At 39.0% G+C, this 22712-nt stretch overlaps 1 protein-coding gene across 1 annotated transcript in view; it reads right to left on the reverse strand.

The window, feature by feature from the left end:
* The window catches only part of ATP13A4 (ATPase 13A4), a 120762-nt gene that overhangs the window by 72192 nt on the left and 25858 nt on the right, over positions 1-22712 (reverse strand). Inside the window, exons 2-6 of the mRNA XM_084872833.1 lie at positions 17417-17590; positions 6572-6718; positions 1893-1963; positions 1723-1803; positions 110-179 (exon numbers count right to left, since the gene is read on the reverse strand). Coding sequence (XP_084728959.1) covers positions 110-179; positions 1723-1803; positions 1893-1963; positions 6572-6718; positions 17417-17590 — 543 coding nt within the window. The remainder of the gene's footprint in view (positions 1-109; positions 180-1722; positions 1804-1892; positions 1964-6571; positions 6719-17416; positions 17591-22712) is intronic.

Consider the following 22712-nt stretch of genomic DNA (forward strand, 5'->3'; position numbering starts at 1 on the left):
TTAAAATATCCCAAATTACAGTTACCTATTAACAAGTAGCATTCTTGATTGTTTGACTAGAACCAAACTCCTTTATTTTCTATCCGGCATCAAAAAAAAGTAATATTACCTCTTTGATGAGCAGTTTCCAAATCGGTGTGATTTCAACATCAATAATATTAGGCCCACATATTAACCTCCTATTGGGAGAGATCACAGATCACTCAGTAACTAACAATAAAAATGAAACTCATTTCTTTCCCATTCAAAAAATATCTACTTCATATTCACTTCCTCATTTGTGGGATTAATGTAAGCCTCCCTTCTGACATACCCCTAATCCTTCTCAAAAAAACTGGGAAGGGGGAGGGATACCCAGGTACCAAAACAATAAATACAATCATGTTGCATCTATTAAACTAGATTCTTTCTGAAGTCTAAATATTTATCTCAGGGTAATTTTGGTATTTAATATCAGCAATTGTCTCATTCAAGCGTTTCAAGTTTGGCATGCTCTCTAACTCTGGATCCACAGAAATGGGAAAAAGGGGCAATAGGAGATAGTACTTCTACTGATAAGGAATACTGTATCTGCCTTTCTACTCCCAATCAGTTATAGGAAGCTGTTTCAATTTTGTTTCAATGTTTATGAAACAAATGTTTATGAATGAAAAGGTGTTGTGCTCTCAAAAATGCTCTACAAAGAGTTATATAGCCCTTTAAATGAAAACCCAGAGATGTGTTTCTTTGGTTATGACCTTTATGAGTTTTTTTGCAGTTGAGAATACTAACCACTTTCTCTGTGGTTAGTCTTTCTCTTTCTTTTCCACTCTTTCCTTCTACATAAATGTTCGTATTCAATGGCTTGGTCGAATATGTTAGAGCAGTGCTCCTCATACTTTAATGTTCATATGAATAACTTTGTGATCTTGTTAATATGAAGATTCTGATTCAATAGGGGTGAAATGTGATCTAAGATTCTGCATTTCTAACAAGCTGACATCCTGGTGATGCTGATACTGCAACATTTTAGGTTTATTCAAGGTACAGGAGATGGGGTAGAGAGGAATGTGAGACTCATAGGAACTTAGGACCAGCAAGGCCTTTACCGAGTTCTCCTCCCCCTTTTAACCGTTAGGAAACTAAAACCCAGAGAGGAGAAACTATTTGCTCAAAGCCACACAGTGAATTGGTGACAGGCTCTTGATATTCAATCCAATGCCTTTCCTAAAACTTTTTCTTTGCCTAGTAACTGATTTGGAATTGTGGAACTGTAGGTCTTGCATGGTATTCTGCTGCTGCTCCCCAATTTTTACTTAACTATGTTACCATAGGATAATTTGTATTTCCTGATTGCAGTCAAAACTGGCTCAACTTTATTATTATAATAACCTTAAAAGACTTGAGTAGAAAAGAAAGAGCACCAACCCTACAGTCAGAAGTGTGAGACTCAGTTCTTTATCATTCCCCATTTGTGTGATCTTGAGCAGATCATTAAATCTCTCTTAGCCTCAGATGTCTCATCTGTTATGTTGAGATGAATAAGGTATCTGTTCTAACCTGCCTCACAAGGCTACTCTGGTAAAGTGAGATAGTGTATGTAAAAGCATTTAGTTCAATACAACTAAGTAGAGCATTATAATGTTTTCTGATATTGATCAGTTAAGATGATTATTAACATATCTACTTGACTAACTGGCAAGAATCCTTTTGAATAGGTGTCGATAACAATATGCTTGTTACCTAATCTCTTGTTCTTCTCTTGTTAGACCTGATCCAAATTTTAGATGTATCTTGGCAGAACTGAGCCAGTCTTCCAAAGAGCTAAAATAATAATAATGAGAAAGACATAGTTAGCAATATTTTTGAGATAATATTTTTCTTCTTTGTTTGCAATTGTTGAAACAACTTACCCAATTTTCTGAAACTGTCCTTCCAAGTTGTTCCAGACATATCTTATTTTCTGCACTTTTATGTATCTCACCTACAAAAAAAAAAATACTAAGAATGTCTCTTGTTTGAGGATCAGCAGATATACGATGTTTAATGGCTAAAGAAGCATTTGTAGAAGCAAAGATAGAGCCCTACTATGGGTATTTAAGATTTTATATTTTCATAACTTGTCCTATCCTTTCTGACTATACAAATGGCATTCTCCATTAGAAGTCATCATTCAATTAACCTGAATCTTGGGCCTATTATATGGATAAGTATCTGAATAAGACTCAGTCTCTGCATTCCACTACCTTATAACCTAACAATGAAAGAAAAAATATTACAAAGCAAAGAAAACTATACCATATCATCAAATATAAATAAGTGAAAGAAACAAAAATAAAATAAAGTAAAATATATAGTATTGAATACAGTAGAAATATGGAGAAGGCAGATAACAAAGACATTGTAGAGAAAATGACATCTGAGCTTCAGCCTTGAAAGACTGGAAGAATTTTGCTCAGATGAGATGACAAGAGAGCATTTCAAAGGCATTTTGCAAGTCAGTGTGCCTGGTTAAGAAATGGTGGAGGAGGATGGAAAGATAAATAAAACTCAGCCCTAGCCAGTTTGGCTCAGTAGATGGAGTGTTGGCCTGAAGACCGAAAGGGTCCCGGGTTCGATTTGGTTGTGGGCTCCTCCCCAGGGCTTGGCAGGAGTCAATCAATCAATGTATTTCTCTTACATTGATGTTTCTATCTGTCTTTTCCTTTCTTTTGCACTCTTAGTAAAAATCAATGGAAAACTATTCTACAGTGAGGATTAACAGAAAGAGAGAGAGAGGAGAGGAGAGGAGAGGAGAGAAGAGGAGAGGAGAGGAGAGGAGAGGAGAGGAGAGGAGAGGAGAGGAGAGGAGAGGAGAGGAGAGGAGAGGAGAGGAGAGGAGAGGAGAGGAGAGGAGAGGAGAGGAGAGGAGAGGAGAGGAAGGATGAGAGAAAGAAAAGATAAACAAAGATCAGATTGTACTGCCTTAAATGCTAGATGAGGTATTTAGGACTTTATCTTAGAGTCAATGAACTTGCAGAGTAAACTAAAAAAAGGCAATAAAGAGGTTCTAGAAGAGGGTGATGAGGTTATTGCAAGAAAAAGTGCTCCAGGAAGTGAGAATCTGAGAGTAGGGTGGGAAAGAAAGGAAAGGCTAATGCTTATGACAATTTTGCCTTTTGTTTCTGGTTTCTTTAAGCAACTTTGTATATGAATCTGAATTTCCATTAACTGGTGACCTAATTAAGCACAAAGAAAAGTAGTGATTCTGTCATATTGCTATGGAGCAATGGTTATAACCTCATTTTGACCATTAGAATCAACTGAAGAGCATTGAAAAAGTAATGATACTGGGTCCAACCCCCAAGAGATTCTGATTTCATTTATCTGAGCATCAGTATTTTCAAATTTCCTCGGGTAATTCTAATGTGCAGCCAAAGTTGAGAAACAGTGTTCAAGACTTCCTTTTATAGCTACTCTAATAAGTGAGTCCTTGAGAAATTCAACTAAATGTCTCTGCACCTCAGTTTTTTTGTGAATAAATTGAGGTCAGATCATTACTGAGTTTCACTCCAACTCCTTTGAACATGTTCTATACATACAAATATTATAGTCAATATAACAATTAGATAAATACTAAAACTGGGGAAAGAATATAGCTAGTACATAATAAGTGTTCAATACATTTTTTTATTAAATAAAAGAATGTTTTGTATACCACAGGTCAACTAGACATAGTGTTTAAATTCTTCAGCTCCAAGACCTGGGTTACCTCAAATGAATCTCTGAACTCTGTTTAATAAATACATGTGAAGGTACACAGTGCATGCACATCTGCATTACACACACACACACACACACACACACACACACATACACACACATGCATGCATATCTTTGTAGTAACCAAGTAAGAATGTTAAATGCTATACTTTTTGTTTTTACAGAATGGGTATATTTCAATGAGGTTGGTTGCATAATATCTTTTTTTTAATATATTTTATTGATTTTGTACAGAGAGGAAGGGAGAGAGATAGAGAGTTAGAAACATCGATGAGAGAGAGTCATCGATCAGCTGCCTCTTGCACACCCCCTACTGGGGATATGCCCGCAACCAAGGTACATGCCCTTGACCGGAATCGAACCCGGGACCCTTCAGTCCCCAAGCCGACGCTCTATCCATTGAACCAAACCGGTTTCGGCTGGTTGCATAATATCTTTTAAAATAAAACCTATTTTCCAATTGATTTTGAGCATAAGATTGGAATTAATTGCTACTGAAAATGATTCTTTCTCCTTCACAAGTTGCGAGTTAGAGTGAGGAAGAGTATTTGAAAGTAACCAGCACAGGTTATGATAGTTGTCATGGCCCATCTTTGAAACTCAAATTTCTTGTCTAGCATCTTCCCCATATTCCTTGCAATTTTGCTAATGGAGCTGGACTATAATCATAGCCAATGTTTATGAGTACTTGGGAGCTTTTTTACACCTCCTCTTTCGTCTTTTTCATCACCTTGTGGTAGGACAGACAATATTTTAATCTTCACTTCACCTTCAAAGTTCATTGTGGTTAAGTGACTTGTCCAAGATTGAAACTATTAAGAAGCAAAGCTAGAATTCTAACTCAAGCCCAGATGGCTCTAAAGTCCAGTTTCTCAAACAATCTAATCAAGCTAGTCTCAGAAGAAAGTCTAAAAATTCCATAACTTCCAGGAATTATATAAAGTCAGGGTTCCCTACTTTATTAAGTCAATAAGTTCAAAATTCATGTTGGAAAATTTTTAAAGGACAAATGACGGTAGAATGTGAGGCCACTGCCAAGTTAGAGAACATAGGTCAAGGGGCTGTAAAACCACAAACTGAGATTGAGAAATTTAAAAAACATATTGGACACAAAACAGCAGCAGAGGAAGGCAGCAATAATGAGGAATAAAGAGGTTACTGACAAGTTTTACCTCAGGCCAGAAAAAAGAAATTCCATTAACTCCTGACAATTTCTAAAGCCATTCTTCAGAGTAAGAAGAATGACTGTGTCATAGACCCTTTAAATACCTTTGAGATTCCCCTAGCAGGAAATATCTCTGCCTAGAGTTTCTCTGCTTTCTTCATCACCTTCTGAGCTCTAGACTGGTAAGAGGATAAGCATTATATTTGAAAGACGTGGAGTTTATTTGCCTATTTCCTGAAACTTGAGACAAAAAAAAAAAAATAGCAATTAGGAAATCAAGGATCTGCTGCAGGGTGAATTTCCTCTTTCAGCTCAGAACCAGGAAGCTTTTCCCTCATGGGCTTCCTGCTTCTTTTGTTCTTATTGGAATATGCTGTAAGAACATCCTGTTGAACAGGTTAGGCACTGGGTTTCAGCATTGCATGCAATCCTACAAATCCTAGAGAGTCTCTCTTAGCTTATGGTTGCAAACTTGACAAAGTTCTTTGCTGCAGTCTTCAAACTCCCTCTAAATGACTGGTTATCATTTTGTTGTCATTGTTATTGCCATCAGTGTTGTCATGGCTGAGCCTGTGACATCTCTAATTTTAATGAAAGTTTCAGTCCTTTATGAATATAAGTCACCTTAATATCCTTCTTCTTCTTTTAGGTTTAAATAGTCCTAAGAAACAGGCCAAGATGAAGTAACTACTCTTATTTTGCAAATTAAGAAACTCAAAGCTCAGAAAGGCAGTAACTAGCCAAACCCCCTGTGCCTTGTGCTGGTAAATGAAGATGTCAAGCCTGGGTACCAGAATGTTCCACTCCAAGATTTCTGCCCCTTCCTCACATTTTGATTCTTTACTTGAGCATTCCTTCATTTGTCTGTTCACTTATTTGTCTGATGCAGATAAAGATGCCAGAGTTTAATCAGACTCTGAGGCCATGTCCATAAGGGTTGTTTGAGATGTTTATTTCTCCAGGTGAATGGCCACCTAACAGATTAAGCAATTGTTAGTTGGAGGTGCTTGACCTCTTTTGAATTTGAGTAATAACAATTGACAATACAGAAACTGTTCGACAATTGACTGTTGTTATTTTTTAAAATTATCTGGAGCTCATAAAACTAATTTAAATAGCTGTTTACACACACACACACACACACACACACACACACACACACAGACACGAGAGAAAATGGCCAGTCATATAAAATATTTTAATATGAATGTTAACTAGTCATAATCCAAGTAGTGCTCATTTAATAAGGAGATGTGGGAGTGACTCAAATACATTTGAATGACAGATTCATAAGGTCATCTTGCTGATGTAGGAAACTCCCTGGGCTATTTCTGGTGATTAACATTATTGCACAATAAACTCTGTTACACAGATTATTGTACAGGGCTTGATTCTACTAAGAGCTAACATGTACTGAGCATCTACTATATACATGGCATCATATTAATCTCGGTATACCTCAATTTATTAAATTGTAGCAATTAATATTAGAGGTGGGTATAATTTAATAATTGCTCCAACATTGCACATAACCACTTAAATGTTCTACACTGTCAATGGAAGAATAACACAGTGAAGGATCTGAATTTAATCTTACTTTTTTTGTGGGGGGGGGGGGAAAGATTAAAATTTTCTAGCATCAGCAGTAACCATGAATGTACTTACCTTTAGCTCTGGCTTTCTTATAGCTCTATTTATGAGACACTCCTCATCTGTAATGAGAGGGTGGTCAGGAGTGAGACCAATTGCACTGTTTAATGCTGACAGGTAGATCCACATTACATTTTTCCGAGAGTAGGTTTGGAATTCATCCTAGGGAAATAAACACCAAAACCCCCATGAAGTTAAGAGACGTCAAAAGGTTAAAATTCAACCTAAAAAAAAACATTGTTTCAATATAATTCTATATGTTTGTGGAACTAATCAATATTCTAGACAGAATTATATACCTTAAAAATCTGGTAAATATAGAGCCCTGAGGGAAAGACTATTGCCATCACTCACTGAGGATGTGGATAGGAGGCACTGGCAAATACCACAGAGCTGGAGAGTCAAGAGTCCCTATTACCCTCCAACCACAGGCTGTGGCCAGATGCAAAATTTCAAAGGGGAAAAAAAAAGCAAGTATTCTAAAGGGTTTCTTTGAGTGTCTGAGTATGAGGAACCCAGGTCTCTAAACTCTGCCCATGTTTCCAAGCTTACCTTAAATTCTACCACTTCCAGAACAGCTCCTTTAATACCCACTCAAGGGTGTAAGGGTGGGGATGGAGTCTGGGTTGAGATAGAGGCACAGAGGGCTGTCACTATACTAACTGCAGAAGTTTCTAACTGTCCCTCCTGTGTGCTCCTAATCACTTTCTATTTTATATTCTCCTAGTTCATCTAGACTATATTAAAAGCAAAGACCTTATCCCATCCATGTGGACAACTGCAACCAGCTCAGTAGCAGTCTGAGAATGAATGGTAGGACTGAACATGCCAAAGGTGATTGTCAAGTCATCAGCACAGGTAGGATTAGAGAAAGTACTTTCTTTCATGACCTTCATTGCAGCTGCTTCCCTTTGCAGGTCACTGATGACTTCATCACAGAAGAAAACTAGAAGGAGCAGCACTGAATTGAGTAACAGGTCCCACAGTGGTCCATTATATACTGATGTGATAATAACAGTGGCTATTATCTGAAGGGGTAAATGATACACATAAAATATACTTGGATGGATGCCTGGTAAACCACAGGAGCTAAGAAGGATGGCAGGGAAAGTCAAGCCTGAGAAATAATATGATGCCTGGAAATGTAGGACAGAGCTGGGAATTGTCTTTACCACACCCACTCTTTTCATAAACAATGTCTGAGGTGACTCTGCACACACACACAGAGAAAGAGACAGAGAGAGAGAGAGAGTGAGAAAGAGAGAGAGAGAGAGAATGAGAAAGAGAGAGAGAGAGACAGAATCTGTGCGAGGCCTGGCTGGAGCACAGACGCAGCCCCACCCACAGTCCAAAGGGACTGATAAGACAAAGGTCAATGCAATGGGGACATAGTAATAGAGTGGTAAGAATCTCTGTATCCTTATGGTTTAGGACAATGGTTTTCAACCTTTCTAATGCTGTGGCCCTTTAATACAGTTCCTCATGTTGTGGTGACCCCCAACCATAAAATTATTTTTGTTGCCACTTATAACTGTAATTTTGCTACTGTTAATGAATCATAATGTAAATATCTGTGTTTTCCAATGGTCTTAGGCTCTCGTGACCCCCAGGTTGAGAACCGCAAGCAGGGTAACCTAAGACCATCGGAAAACACAGATATTTATATGAAGGTGGAAATGAAAATAATTTTATGGTCGGGGGTCACCACAACATGAGGAACTGTATTAAAGGGTCGAGGCATTAGAAAGGTTGAGAACCACTGGTTTAGGAGGAAGGTCACTCAGAGAAACAAGGGAGGTTCCAAAACCTGAACTGACCCTAAACGGATTGTTGAGATCTAGCCACATGGAAACTTAAAGAGAGGAAAGGAGACTATGTATTCTAGGCTAAGGAAGCAGCAGGAGCTTGGAGTCTATTATTTTTTCTCTGTTGAAAAAAAAAAAATTGTCACTTGGAAATGACTATTTCCATTTCAGTCTGTTTCTCAGCTCTCTCGAGCAGTTAATGATTTGTGAAATACCTAAATGCACCAGAGCATCTACCACCTTAAATAATTGCTTTGTATACCTTGTAATACAAATAATCCACACTACCCGAAAAACTAGACTTCAACTTCTCTTTCTCAAGAGAATTAACGAGATCAGTCCTTGAGCTCTAAAAGAGTAGATGTTAAAATAATTCAAGGGTGTATTTTGAAGAATTGAATGTATACAGAGGACCTATGCTTGACTTAGAAAGAAAGATGGATAAGGAAAGGAAACATGGGCTTTTTTTTTTTTTCTCCCCTGTGACCTTGCCCTTCCTATACCTGGAAATGCCAGGCGAGCTTTTATCTTTGAGTGAAATGAGTGACCTAGTTTATCTTCTTCCAACCTTTTGCTCTGAGCACTTCATCTGTTTGGAATTTAAAGGCAGTATAATAGTGACCTAAAGTTCAGGTCAACACTGTGACTTATCCCTTTGTATAAGAGTTTTCTCCACACACAAAAAAATATACTTCTGAGTTTGCCTTAAAAAGAAAAAATAACCCACTCAATGATTTAGGAGACCTTAGGAACTCAGAACCTCTCCCTTGGAGATGGAAACATTGCAATGCTAAAAAGCTAAACTTTCGCTGAAGTGACGTAGAGAATTATGGATAAAGTAATAACTTACATTTCTCAGGCTCTTTCTAAAACACTGTGCTCCCTTTAAAGACCCATAACTTTGGTGGCAAACTATTCTTTCTGTTATTAAGTATCTCTCTTTTTTTCCCTCTTTCTCCCTCTTGGCCAGGCCCATTGATACTCTAGTAACCATGACCTTGTAATCCAAAGTCAACTAGCTGGAAAAAATTGACATTGGCTAAAACATAGGATTTACTTATAAAAGATATAGAAATAGTTTTAAGCATTGGAAAACTCTCACACTAATTATTTTCTCAGTATTCCTGGGACATGTTGACAAAAAAAAAATGAATTTGGTGAGTGCCAAAGCAGGGACATTACATGACAAAGTGAAGGCTATGTCAATGTTTGGTTTTTTTTAATTAATTTCTTTATTGATTAAGGTATCACATATTTGTCCTCAAACCCCCACTCCAATCCCCCACCTCACCCCCACTCATGCCCCCACCCCTCTTATTGTCCTTGACCACTGGTTAGGCTCATCCGTGTGCACATAAGTCCTTTGGTTGATCTCTCCCTTTTATCCCCACCCTCCCTCTGAGGTCTAACAGTATGACCCATGGCTCCTTATCTCTAGGTCTGTTCTTGTTCATCAGTCTATGTTGTTCACCATTTCCCCTAGATCAGTGTTTCCCAAACTTTTGACATATGTGTACTCCTTCTATAATTTTCGTAACGCTGAGTACCCCTCGTACTCATGAGAATGTAGAATTAGGCGTAGCTAAGCACAATGCAGTACATACCCCCACCAAACTCTTCCCATACCCCTGGGGTACGCGTACAGCACTTTGGGAAACACTTCCCTAGATGAATGAAATCATGTCCTACTGGAAATATGTTTGTGTGCAAAAAAGAAAACCCTGAATAACTCAGCACATGTTTCCAGTAACTGGTGTTTTGGGCTTGTTTTTACAATCATTTTCTTAAATATCTGGAGACGCATTATGTAGTTAAGAAGTAATAAATAAAAAGTTAAAGTTTGTTTAAAAATGTGTGTAGTAACAAATGGCCATGGAATACCTGTAAGCCAGGCATAGTTTCATCTCAGCGCTTACAACACACCATGTCATTTAGTCCCCATGACCTTGAGGGAGGTACTATTGTTAGCCCTACCTAACTGAAAAGGAAAAGGAGGCAGACAGGGGGTGAGTATCTTGCCTATTATAAACTGAATTCCCCAAAATTCATATGTTGAAGCCCTGTTCCCAGTGTGCCTGCATTTTCAGATAGGGCCTTTAAGTGGGTAATTAAGGGAGGTCATAAGGGTGACACCCTAATACACAGGGCTGGTGCCCTTATAAGAAGACATATATAATAGACAGCAGAGCTCTTTGCCTTAGGTGAGAACACAGAGAGAAGGCCCCTGGCAGTCTGCAAGCCAGGAAGAAAGTTCTCACCAGAAAGCAACCCTGCCAATCTCGATCTTGGATTTCTCCTTTCCAGAACAGTGAAAAATTGCTATTGTTTAAGGAACCATCTATGGTATTCTGTTATGGCAACCCGAGCGAATGTACTTCCCAAGGTAGGTCAAGAGAAACATTGGGAATCAAGCACAGGCACTCAGGCTTCACTCTTGACTCTCAATCCACTTTACAGTCTGCCTTTGGAGAGTCAGTCCTGGACAGGGAGTAGTAAGATTTCCAGTTTAGACTCTAGTTTAACTCTCAGTAGAAGTTCTGCGTTCATTATGTACAACTAGGGTTTCTTTTAACTTCTCTTTGCCTCCATCTGTAAAAAGGGAGGAAAGTAACCTCTACCACTAAGGACCAAATGAGACAATACATATGCAAATACTTGGCAAACTGTAAGTCACAAAATAAGTAGCACTGCCTTATAAAGGATAATCGTCTCAAAACCATTTGTCTGAATATAGAATCGTTTCTGAAAGGCTAACCCACATCATCTCCAGTATTTCTAGCTAAATGTCTAAGGAAAAGCCAGGTTGAAACAGAGGGAAGGGGGAATAGGATCCAGACAAGGGAATGTGTACTTAAAGGAGACTTAATACTACCTTCTCTTACTTCCTCAATCTTGGAAGTTTCATTTTAGTGTCTTTGTAATACAGTGCTGGTAGAAAACATGAAACCATTTATTACAGATTCACTTATATTTATTTAGTGGAATTAAATAAGTATTTAACACTCGCTGCAGCCATATGCTAGGTTCTGTGAGAAATGAAAAGTAAGCCATGGTTACTGTGTTCAAAAGCTTATAAACTGCCCTGGCCAGTTTGGCTCAATGGCTAGAGCATCGGCCTGCAGACTGAAGAGTCCCAGGTTTGATTCCAGTCAAGGGCATGTACCTTGGTTGTGGGCACATCCCCATCCCCAGTGGGGGTGAGGGGGAATGTGAAGGAGTCTGCTAATTTATGTTTCTCTCTCACTGATGTTTCTAACTCTCTATCCCTCTCCTTTCCTCTCTGAAATCAATAAAGATAATTAAAAAGAAAAAAAAAGCTTATAGAAGAAAAAGCTATAAAAAGGAATATGTTATAGTAGAAAACAACTCCGGATTTGGAGGTTCAAGTTATTTGTCCACCTATTCTCTTTACCTGTACTGTTTCTTATGTGCTCCGCACCCCCATCACCTTTTCTGTTGGAGCTCAGGAAAGTCTATCCATGAAGTTTTCCTAAGTAGTACTTACAATAGTTGGAATTTTTGCATTTATTTGTGTAGTGATCTCTATATCAAAAACCATGATTTTACTCATTGTTATACCTCTGTCCCTGGCCATGAGCTACCACTGTGGCTGGCACACAACCTGAAGTGACGTAGAGAATTATGGATAAAGTAATAACTTACATTTCTCAGGCTCTTTCTAAAACACTGTGCTCCCTTTAAAGACCCATAACTTTGGTGGCAAACTATTCTTTCTGTTATTAAGTATCTCTCTTTTTTTCCCTCTTTCTCCCTCTTGGCCAGGCCCATTGATACGTAGAAGCATCAGAATTCAAAATGCTCATCAAATTTATGAAGGAGGGAGGAAAATATGAAGGGAAGTAGGGAGGCACTTGACTAATGTTTACTATTTGGCAAAGTTTCCTGTTCACTCATCTATAAAATAGATATGATAGTGCCCATTTTCCAGGGTTATCTATTATAAGAATTCAATGAGATGCTTTTCTATAAGATGTAAAATGAATGCCATTTTAATATAAGGTAGACTGCTAAAAGTATTATAGCAGTCAGAGATAGAAATACAGAACTAAAAGCAAATGAAATTTCCTCCAGAACTGGGGCAGAGAATGGATCCACAAAGACTTAATAGAGAAGGTAGTATATGGCAGATGAATGAATAGGGTTGAATAAGTAGAGATAGAATATCTACTTTATTTAATCTAAAGAGAATGTATGTGTATGGGTGTGTGCATGTATGTGCGGATGTATGTGTGCTTGAGTTAACTCCTCGTGAGAATGTCACTCTATAAGGACAGGTATTTCTGTCTATTTTGTTCATAGCTGTATTCTCAATGCTTATAGCAATATTTGAGATGATTAGAGCTCAATGAATATCTATTGAATAAATAAATAAGAATGAACAAATAGAAGAGGTAGGGAATATCAGATGAAATTTTATGAGTGAAAGTGTAGACAAAAGATAGAAAATGGTATTGAGGAGGAGGAGGAGGAGAATGGAGAGGAGGTAAGAAATCTAGGAAACATGACTACAAATCCTTGTGGCTGGTGAATACCCTGGTGGACTTGTGGACTTTAGATCACATTTGCACTGCTGATTCACAGAATTTCTGGCTTGGCAAACAAAAGCCCTCAAGCACTGGCATCTTTAGGTGAAATGGAAGAGAAAATGCTCCTATTATTAAAACATTGAAATTAAATTCCTTTGGTCAGGCCTAATAACCAATCATCACTAAGTCCTTCTCTGCACAACATGAGTCTTTGACAACATGTGACATTCAATGACAGTGAAAGGAAAAATGTGTTTGTTATTATAATAGAGAGGGAAACTAAGGAAATCGTAGAAGCATCAGAATTCAAAATGGCAGTGAATATAAATCATGTTATTTGCATAGAAATATGACATCATTATGGATATTGGTTAAAATTCAAAAGTAGATGAATAATGAGTAAAATGCCACTTTTAAAATTATAAAATAAAAGTGTAATTCTCTTATCTTTTGGAAAAATCGTACTCATAAAGGCACTTTAGCACCCAGTGAAAATAAAAAGGGTGCTAAAGAATTTCAGTCAGTGCATTATGACTTTTTTTTTTAAATGTTAAGAAATTGCTACCTAATCAGCATCTGTGATAATGATCTGTAATCTTACCAGTGTGAGATTGATGATAAGTATCAAGTACTGATTTTTAATAACATAAATAACAGATATACAACAGATATTTTCAAGTCATCTAGTCCTCAATGGAAAGTCTTTATAGTCCAGTGATTGTAGTATAATTCAAATAAAATCTCTTCTAATGTGTCATTTTAATGCAAATAACTTGGCAGCAGACTTTTAAGCTATTGATGCCCAATGCTTATTTTTATCTAAGGCTCAGGAATAATTTCTTGTCTAATTACATAACATCTAATTTAGAATCCCATTTATTTAGAGAGTCTCAAATCCATTTTAAGTGATACACAAATGCAGGTAATTAAAAATTAAGATGAAAAAGGCAAGATTGAAATGGTTTTTCACTGTTCTGATTAGTTGAGAAAGGCTGTGAAAGGGTAGAGGGGCTTAGTAGACTTTCAAAGGGGGGAAGAAAGAGGCAGGATGATGGAATGCAGCTCTCTGAGGCACCAATGACTTTTTTAAACTTTCTGGTCTAGGTCCAGTTTCAAAGCTGATAACATGCAACTGGGAGAGGTGATTTGATCGGGTATCAATTGGAGTTGGGGATTCTCAGTCACAGGAAACCTTCTCCATGTCTCCTGTCCTAGAAGAGAATGCCAGTCCTCCTCGCTAGTTAGGGGAGGACACAGCATCCAATGAGCAGGGCCAGTGTATATGGGTGTGCCTAGTCTACAACAAGCTCTTTGGTTCAGCAGGCTCATGGAGTTGCTTGAACAGTAACACACACACACACACAAGTTTCTAAATGAACTTTATAGTTTACAAATGGCTGTTACATACAAAATCTCACTTCATCCTCACAACAGTCCCAAAAAACAACAGGCACTTTTACTAGTCCCATTTTACAAGTGGGGAAATTGAGGTCTTGAATGGTTGGGTAACAAATCTAAGGTGTAACACACCCAAGGCGCTAAGACTAAACTTTAAAACTTTTGACTATAAATCAAAAAATATACTAACTTGCTTGACACATTTTTATTTTTTTTCACTCTTATACGATCTTCCTCTTTTACCCCCTCTTCATTTTACTTGACCAACTTTCTTGCCATTTCTTTCATTTTTCTCCCTTCCCTTGCCATTTTCTGCTTAGTTCCTCTTATTTTTATTAAAGACTCTGCCAGCAATCTGAGAGAGTATATAACCCAGCAAAGCAGATGTTCTCAGATCTGAAGACTCTGGTGATGCACTCTGAGAGGCAGAAAGCTTTTCTGAATCTCAAAATGTTTTTGCTGCAGCAAAACATCTCCCATTGTGAACTAGTTCTGAGAATAGGAAGTACTATGGGATAGATACAAGTACTTTTACAAATACTCTTTTTATGCCAGCAAATAAGGATCTCATAGGTTCTTGAGTTCATGTGAAGGGGTTGATCTAAGAAAAGATCCCAAATATGTGGTCTTCCATATGTTATTTTGTCCCAACTTGGAGCTATGGAAAGCAAGCCTTTATCTACTTCTGCTCCAGGAAGACACCCAGGCTCTGTACAGAAGGACCACTTATAACACTTAGCTAAATCTGGATTATTCCCCTTGAGACTAGGTAAATACTAGTATATATTGGCTGAACCATAAAGCAAATGTCCAGGCTTCAATTCCTCTCCCAAGGACCAAGTGTGCTCATTAGCAATAGTTATAAACTATCCACAGCAGTGTTTCTCAAAGTAGGGTCTTACCAGTAACATTAGCATCAACTGAGAACATGTTAAAAATGCAAATCTAATTAATTAGGAACTCCATGGGGAGGGCAGTTAATAAATCCTCCAGGTGATTCTGATGCTGGTTGAAGTTTGGGAATCAATGGTCTAAGTACAATTGCACAGAAACAGCTCTGCACTAAGAGCTAGGATATATGGGATTTATCCTAATTAGGCCCCTCTCTCACCTAGGCAAGCAGTAAATTGTATCCCCTCTCCTGGCCCCATTTCCTCACGGGTCAAATGATGAAGACTACCTTGGTAGGGTAAGTGCCAGGCATTCTTCCCTTATGCATATTTTGTGACCTTTCATGAAGATTATAGTGTGATCCAGCAGTGGTTGTAAGGCCCCCAGCCCAAACGCATCAATATGACTTGCTCTTACTCCACAATAATCTTGCATTCTTTTTAAAAAATATATATTTTATTGATGTTTTTACAGAGAGGAAAGAAGAAGGATAGAGAGTTAGAAACATCCATGAGAGAGAAACATCGATCAGCTGCCTCCTGCACAACCCTTATTGAGGATGTGCCCTCAACCAAGGTACATGCCCTTGACTGGAATTGAACCTGGGACCTTTCAGTCGCAGGCTGACATTCTATCCACTAAGACAAACTGGTTTCGGCTAATCTTGCATTATTAAAGTACTGAAGTTTTTAAAATGTAGTTGACCTTGGGAGGAGGTGCTTCAGCTATCAGGGGTCCTCAAACTTTTTAAAGTGGGGGCCAGATCACGGTCCCTCAGAGAGCTGGAGGGCCGGACTATATGAACTACTAATTCCTACTGTAACACCTCGGCTGCGCTCACTGCCCAAAAAACCTGAGAGAGTATATAACCCAGCAAAGCAGATGTTCTCAGATCTGAAGACTCTGGTGATGCACTCTGAGAGGCAGAAAGCTTTTCTGAATCTCAAAATGTTTTTGCTGCAGCAAAACATCTCCCATTGTGAACTAGCGGGCCGGATCAGACTCCTCTGCGGGCCGCATGTGGCCCGCGGGCCGTAGTTTGAAGACCCCTGAATGGTTCACATGTCCGCTAGGCTGGGACATAGAGCAGGTGGTTCTTGAAGCAACCAGGATCCAGAAACAAGGGGTTGGGTTAATGCCAGTGGAATAAGTCAATGAAGACAAACTTCATCCAACTGCCAAGTTCACTGAGGTCTAGTCCAAACTCTGTTAGGTAAAAATGTGGAATTTTTTTGCCCAGTTATGAGACAATCTTCCCCTCTTGCTGCATTAAATATCATGTTTACTAGAGAGATTTCTGTATACAGAAGAAGCTAACAGCTCAATAGAGGTTGATTTATCAAGAATCTGGTTGTCACTGTGAGTCATATGGGCTGAAGTATTATTTGAGACACTTGGGCAAAAAAATCCATCCTCCCTGAGACTGTCCTTTAATGCCTGTCAATAGGAATGTTCACTTCAGTCTTCAGCCACCATTTGTTTATGGAATCCCCAATATGTGCAGGAATTAGGAATACAGCAATTGAGTTAGAAATGATCCCCTCCTTTATGGAGCTGACAATCCGGCAGAAACTGTGCACATTGCCTAAGTGTAATGAGTGCTGGAAGAAAGTATTATGGGAGCAAATATAGAAAAACTCACTTAATGCCAGGACCTTGGGTTAGCAGAGAAAGCCAATGACCTTGGGGACAAGATGGTTGCATTTCTTACCCAAGCATATCTGCAGGATGCAACACACTCCAGTCAATAATTGTGGCTCTCTCAGATGAGCAGGGGGAAATAGAATCCTCCTGAGAGGAGTGTTCCTCCTCTTCAACCAACCTCTTCACTTGCTTCCTCAGAGTCGCCCCAGTGGAGTGGGCTGGGATAGGCATGAATACGTCAGCATGTGGGGGTTGGTGGGGGAAGGGTCAACGTGAATTTTGTAGGTTGTAGCCAGACTTAACTACTTCCCTTTACCTATTATTTTTAGCTATTCACATGGTAATTTTCTGCTCTGATATTCATATAACTCACACGTTTAAAAGAAATATCTTGTGAAATCCCACAATATACAAATTATTGAATTCTTGGTGAATATGTAAAGGCAAGGCTGTGATGTAATCTGAGGCTGGAGCCTCCTCCTGCCACCTGCTTTGTGCACATCTCTCCACATACCATCCCATCACACATTGTCTAAGAGAAAGGGCCCCCAGGTACAAACTAAGTACACACTTACTGTTGTCCTCAGCAACACTACGTCTGCTTCTTGCAAGGAACATGGGACACAGTTTGCCCATACATGCCAAGCAGGTTTCCAGTAAAACACCAAGGGGAGGATCCCAAATGAGAAGATGGATCCAGCGAGGCAGAGGGCTTTCCGGCAACTGTGAGTCTGATAGCCGAATATCTCCTGGAGCAGAACCAAAAGGAACCCAAATATTGGTTAAGCACAATAAGCAACAAATAAACAAGTTGGGATTTTGGTGGTGAAACTGAGAGCAAAGAGTAAAGAAGTCAAGCAGGATGAGGGGAGGACATGGAGTGGGGAAGAATCCCTGACAATGTGTGAGATAGGATCACAGGCCTCCAGGAAGCTGCAATATAACTGGAAATTCCAGTTTCTGCAATTTGAACACCCAACAACCCTGTGCCAAGCACTATGCTAGGTGCTATGTTGTCTAATTTGAGTCTCACAATATTTCTCTGAATAGGCTATCACCCTCATTTCATAAGTGATGACGCTAAGCTCAGAGAGGCTAAGTAGAATGACTTGTTCAAGACCACATAGCTAAGAAGTTTGGCTGCCAATATTCAAACTCAGGTCTTTCAGCTTCCAATTTTGAACATAGTCCACAGCCTTTGGAGATATGAACATGTGACAGGTGACAGAAGCACTAGGTGACCCCATCAACCAGTGATTCCTTTGGCTAGAACCAACAGCCTCCTGGGTAAGAAGGACTAGAGCCAGACCTTGAGTTTGGGTCAGGATTTGGTGAAATGCCACCTTGCCTTTGGGAATTTTATTCATTCACACGCTCCTCTCCTGTTCAATAGCCAAAAGAATTTTACAGAAAGAGGGGGAAATCATAGAGACTATTTGGTTTACTTTGACTGATGCCTATAGGGCACCTGCTCTGGGCCCTGGAGGATACAAATATGAAAGGAATAAGGGTCTTACTTCTAATAATTTATAATTTGTGCAAACTTCTTCTTTCCAAGTAAAGCCTGGGACAGAATAGAAAACCACCCCTGAAGTTTACGGCCTCAGTTTCACAGCTATATTCCACGAAGCCATAGGCATATTTTTATACTGGTTAGAATGGCTCAAATTGAGAAATAGAGAGCCCTGGTTAAAAGCACATTTTCTTGGCCAAGACACTTTGGGTTCAAAGCCTAACTTTGTCACTCACTGGGTGAGATCTTGAAGAAGTTATTTAACCTCTTTATTCCTCAGTTTGTCATCCATAAAATGGGGGTGGTGAGTGATATAAAGCAGGGGTAGGGAACACCCAGCCTGAGGGCTGTATAAGATCTACAAAATCATTTGATCTGGCCCTACAAAAGCATTAGGGGTGAGTTAATTAAATATTTGACCAAATATAGCAGGCTAATTTTAAGTTGATTTTCTGTGGCCCACAAATGATGTTATAAATATCCAAATGGCCCTTAGCAAAAAAAAAAAAAAAAAAGGTTCCCCATCCTTGCTATGAAGCCTAAATTAGTAAATACGTGATAATGCTGTGTAAGCATTTACTGCTGCTGCTGTTGCTACTGCTACTATTATTCTATCATTTCCCGGAGCATAGATCTAAAATTCTACCACTTTATTTATTGGCACTTAGATCTAAGAATTCCTGGTGTCAATAGTTCTGCTCTTGTTAGAATTGCCTGTTGAGATGACGGGAGCGAGAACATGCAACTTTAAATCCACCAGCTTCTCTGTCTTCCTTGATAAAGATTATATTATCAGAAAAGGTTCTGTGATCCTTGGCTGAAAGTTGCTTCATTTGTAATTAGGCCCCTCCTTCTCATTAGCAACACATACAGGTGTTCAATGGCTTGTGTGGGTTTGGCCCACATTTGATTTTCCTTTAATAAAATGTTCACATTGACTCAGAAGTACAAGCTCTTGACTGAGTTTGCAAAATAGAAAGTCTGTCCTCTCCCAAGCTCACTCGATGCTCTCCAGATGTCCAGCCTGAAACAATGTTTTGTTAATCCCACATTGTGTGGAGTCCCAATCCTAAATTCCATGTCTGTCCTGAGTCCATCCCTCCATCTTTTCCCATATGCCTTTTTATGTTCTGACACTTGAAAATAGATCAACTTCTCCCATCCATCTGAGCTATTTTATCATCTTTTAAAAATATTTAAAAGCTTTCTCATATTGCCATTGAGCCCCCTCTATTCTGCCTGAGTTATGCCAGTTCTATAGCACAAACCTTCCTGTTACCACGTATTCTTTCACAGACTATGCAATAAGAACCTCTGTAGTTTTCAATGTCTTCATGCTCATTATCAAAATTAAGTAAGCAGGAATGACTATCCTCATTTTCCAGCTAAGAAAAACTAACGTTTAAAATTATTATATATAATCATTATTATTAGCAACTATTGAGTAATAATGATAACAGCTAGCATTAATTGAGTACTTAAAAGCACTTCAACAAGCACTTTACACATTTAGTTTTAAAAAGTACCAAGTAAAGCTCATCCATAACTCAAAACTGAGCTTCCAGTCTAGACCTTCGCAGTATAAGGAAATAACCTAACTGGCCACTTTCACTCTAAGGCTCTTTTTCATCCATCCTAAATTTCCATTCAATTTAATAAATGTTTTTTAAATGTCCCCCAAATAGTTGGCACATGTTAGACACAGAAATGAATGAGACCATGTCTCTAACTTCATAGAAGCTCATTCATTCAATGGGAAGAGAAACACAGAAGTAAATAAGATTAGATAAGGTTAGGCGATAAAAGGGTGACTACAAAAATTGTCATCTAAATGAGTACTATTTGTAATGCTGGACAACAGGGGTAGATCACAAGTGTCCCAGGCAAGCCAGGTGAAGTCTCCCCTAGTTATACCAGTGTATTACTCTGAAAGTTTGCCTGCTCTCAGTCCTGTGGGCACTACAACCCCATTTAGTAGCTCATAACCCATAATCCCCTGCCAATTTTCAGTAGAAAAGCTGAAATAATGTGGATAAGGAGTGTTCAATTACTGTTTATTGAAGTAAATTGAATTGGACTAACTTAAAGTGAATTGCATTGCAGGAACCATTAATAGATACGAGGTTTAAAATTGCAAAAATTAGCATGGCGCTCTTTATTACCACCCCGTAGCAATTTATATCCTACATTATGGAGTGCCTTCCATCTCCCTGAAATGCTTCTGGGAAATATCCCAGCTACCCACATCCCACCCTCCCTCACTTCCCACAAGAAGGAAGCAATCAGCCAAAATTAGAATACTGAAAAAAATGTCAAAAGAATATTACACTCATGACAGTATATGTGCATTAGGAAATGACACACCATCCCTTTCTTTATCCGCCTCCAAACTACAGATGCCTCTCCTCCCGCTGTCCCTGAGTTTCTAATCTCTTATATCTTTAAAGGGCTTCAACTTTGGCTCCCAGGTGTATAGGCCTTCTCCTCGACAGAGACCCTGTAATCAAGAAGTCCAACTGTGCTCCCCAAAGCAATGGTTTAAACTTTGTCACCAAATAGTGGCCAAAGCTATCAGAACCCCTGAAGAATCTATAGACCCCCTCCCCTCCCAGAAAAATACACAGAGGTGCATACACATAAACCACAGAGATTCAGGATATTCCCAGGGTCTAGAGAAGACCCTGCCTTAGCGGGTTCCTGAGGCCGAACCAAGGCCGATCCTTCACAGTTCAAAGACTGTACTTAACTCAGGGCCTGACACTGAGTAAGCACTTGGTGAGTGGAGAGGCATGAAGACAGGGGCTCACAGGAATGCAGGTGAGGGTGAGAGGGTGGCAGTAAGAGCAGGGCAGAGGCTGATTCCAAGAAGTTATACAGGATGATATTTTCTGGGGCTCTACCAAGTCCTGAGAGTGGCTCTCAGCCTTCTCATCCATGGCCTGCCAGCAGGGCAGACTCAGGTTAATCAGGTCTCAGAGATGGATGTAATGAGAGAGGGAGATGTATGTACATAACTGTCCACCAACCAGCTAAATATATGGTAGGTTTGTTTTCTCCTGCCATGGAGTCATAAGCAAGCATAGTGCTGAAAACAGGCTCTGGAGTCTTCTCTGAGCATCTCCACCCTGAGTGATATGCCTTCTTTAAACATATTAATTCATTGCATCAAATTACAAAGGCTGTTGGTATGAAAGCCATTTGTTCTCTTTAAGACAAGTTTGCTTTTTCTCTACTAGCTTCATTAAATATTTGAAAGTTTAAATAATTCATTTTTTAAAGTTTACCTCCCTAAAGATGATCTCTTTTCCCTTACTTTGGGTGGGGAACCCATGCATCAAAACAATTCACCTCATTGTTTACCTCAACCACAAGCCCTATTCAAATTTCTGCCTCAGTATTTCCTTGTTTCACACACTTGCTGCTGAAGGACAATTTTCTAAGTGTCCTATAAGGTAACTGGACTTCTAGATCCAGGTGAGAAAATTTTAACTTGAATGATATATCCAGAACCTTAAATTGGAGGCTTAATAAAATATGGTCTACTAAGTATTTCTTAAAACTTGGTCGTCCTGTTATTTTCATATAAATATTCTGATATCTACATTTTCTCAAAAATAAATCAGAAATTGTAAGTCCTGGCAGTGTATCTCAGTTATTAGAGCATTGTCCCCATACACCAAGTTTGCAGGTTGGATCCCTGGTCAGGGCACATACCAATGTTCCACTCATATGCCACTCATACATGCAATCAACCAATGAATGCAAGTATGAGTAGAACAACAAATCTCTCCCTCTCTCTCTCTCTCTCTCTCTCTCTCTCTCTCTCTCTCTCTCTCATCAATAAAAGTTAAAAATAACATAACATAAATCAGAAATTGTGACCACACTGTACCCACATCCTTGCACTGTAAGAATCATTTAAAAAGCATCAAGACACATGTGCTGAATCCCCCAGGAACTAACCCAACACCATCGGGTGAGAAGGAGCCTGAAGTGTGTCCATACAGGAAGATCTTAAACAGCGCCGCAAACAAATCAACTCGAGCAACATGCAGTATGGATGACTCTTAGAAATGTTGTAACTAGTAAGTGAAACAAGTCAGTAAGAAGAATTACATCAACATGAAAACCTTTTCATAAAGTTAAAAACAACTAGAATTGAAAATATATATTTTAGGATACGGTTAGGTAAAAGAAAACTCTATAGAAAAGAAATCCAGGGAATAATGAACACATGAGGCAGGACAATGCTTACCAGTACTGGGGCAAGGGCTACATTGTCAAGTGTATGCTGTTATCAAGGACCCAGCTTGTGCTTGGGGTGGTTGGGTCATCACCTGATTATAAAGAGCACACTA

Source organism: Pipistrellus hanaki (assembly GCF_964339955.1).
Source record: "Pipistrellus hanaki genome assembly, chromosome: 2".
In the NCBI taxonomy this organism is placed as follows: domain Eukaryota; kingdom Metazoa; phylum Chordata; class Mammalia; order Chiroptera; family Vespertilionidae; genus Pipistrellus; species Pipistrellus hanaki.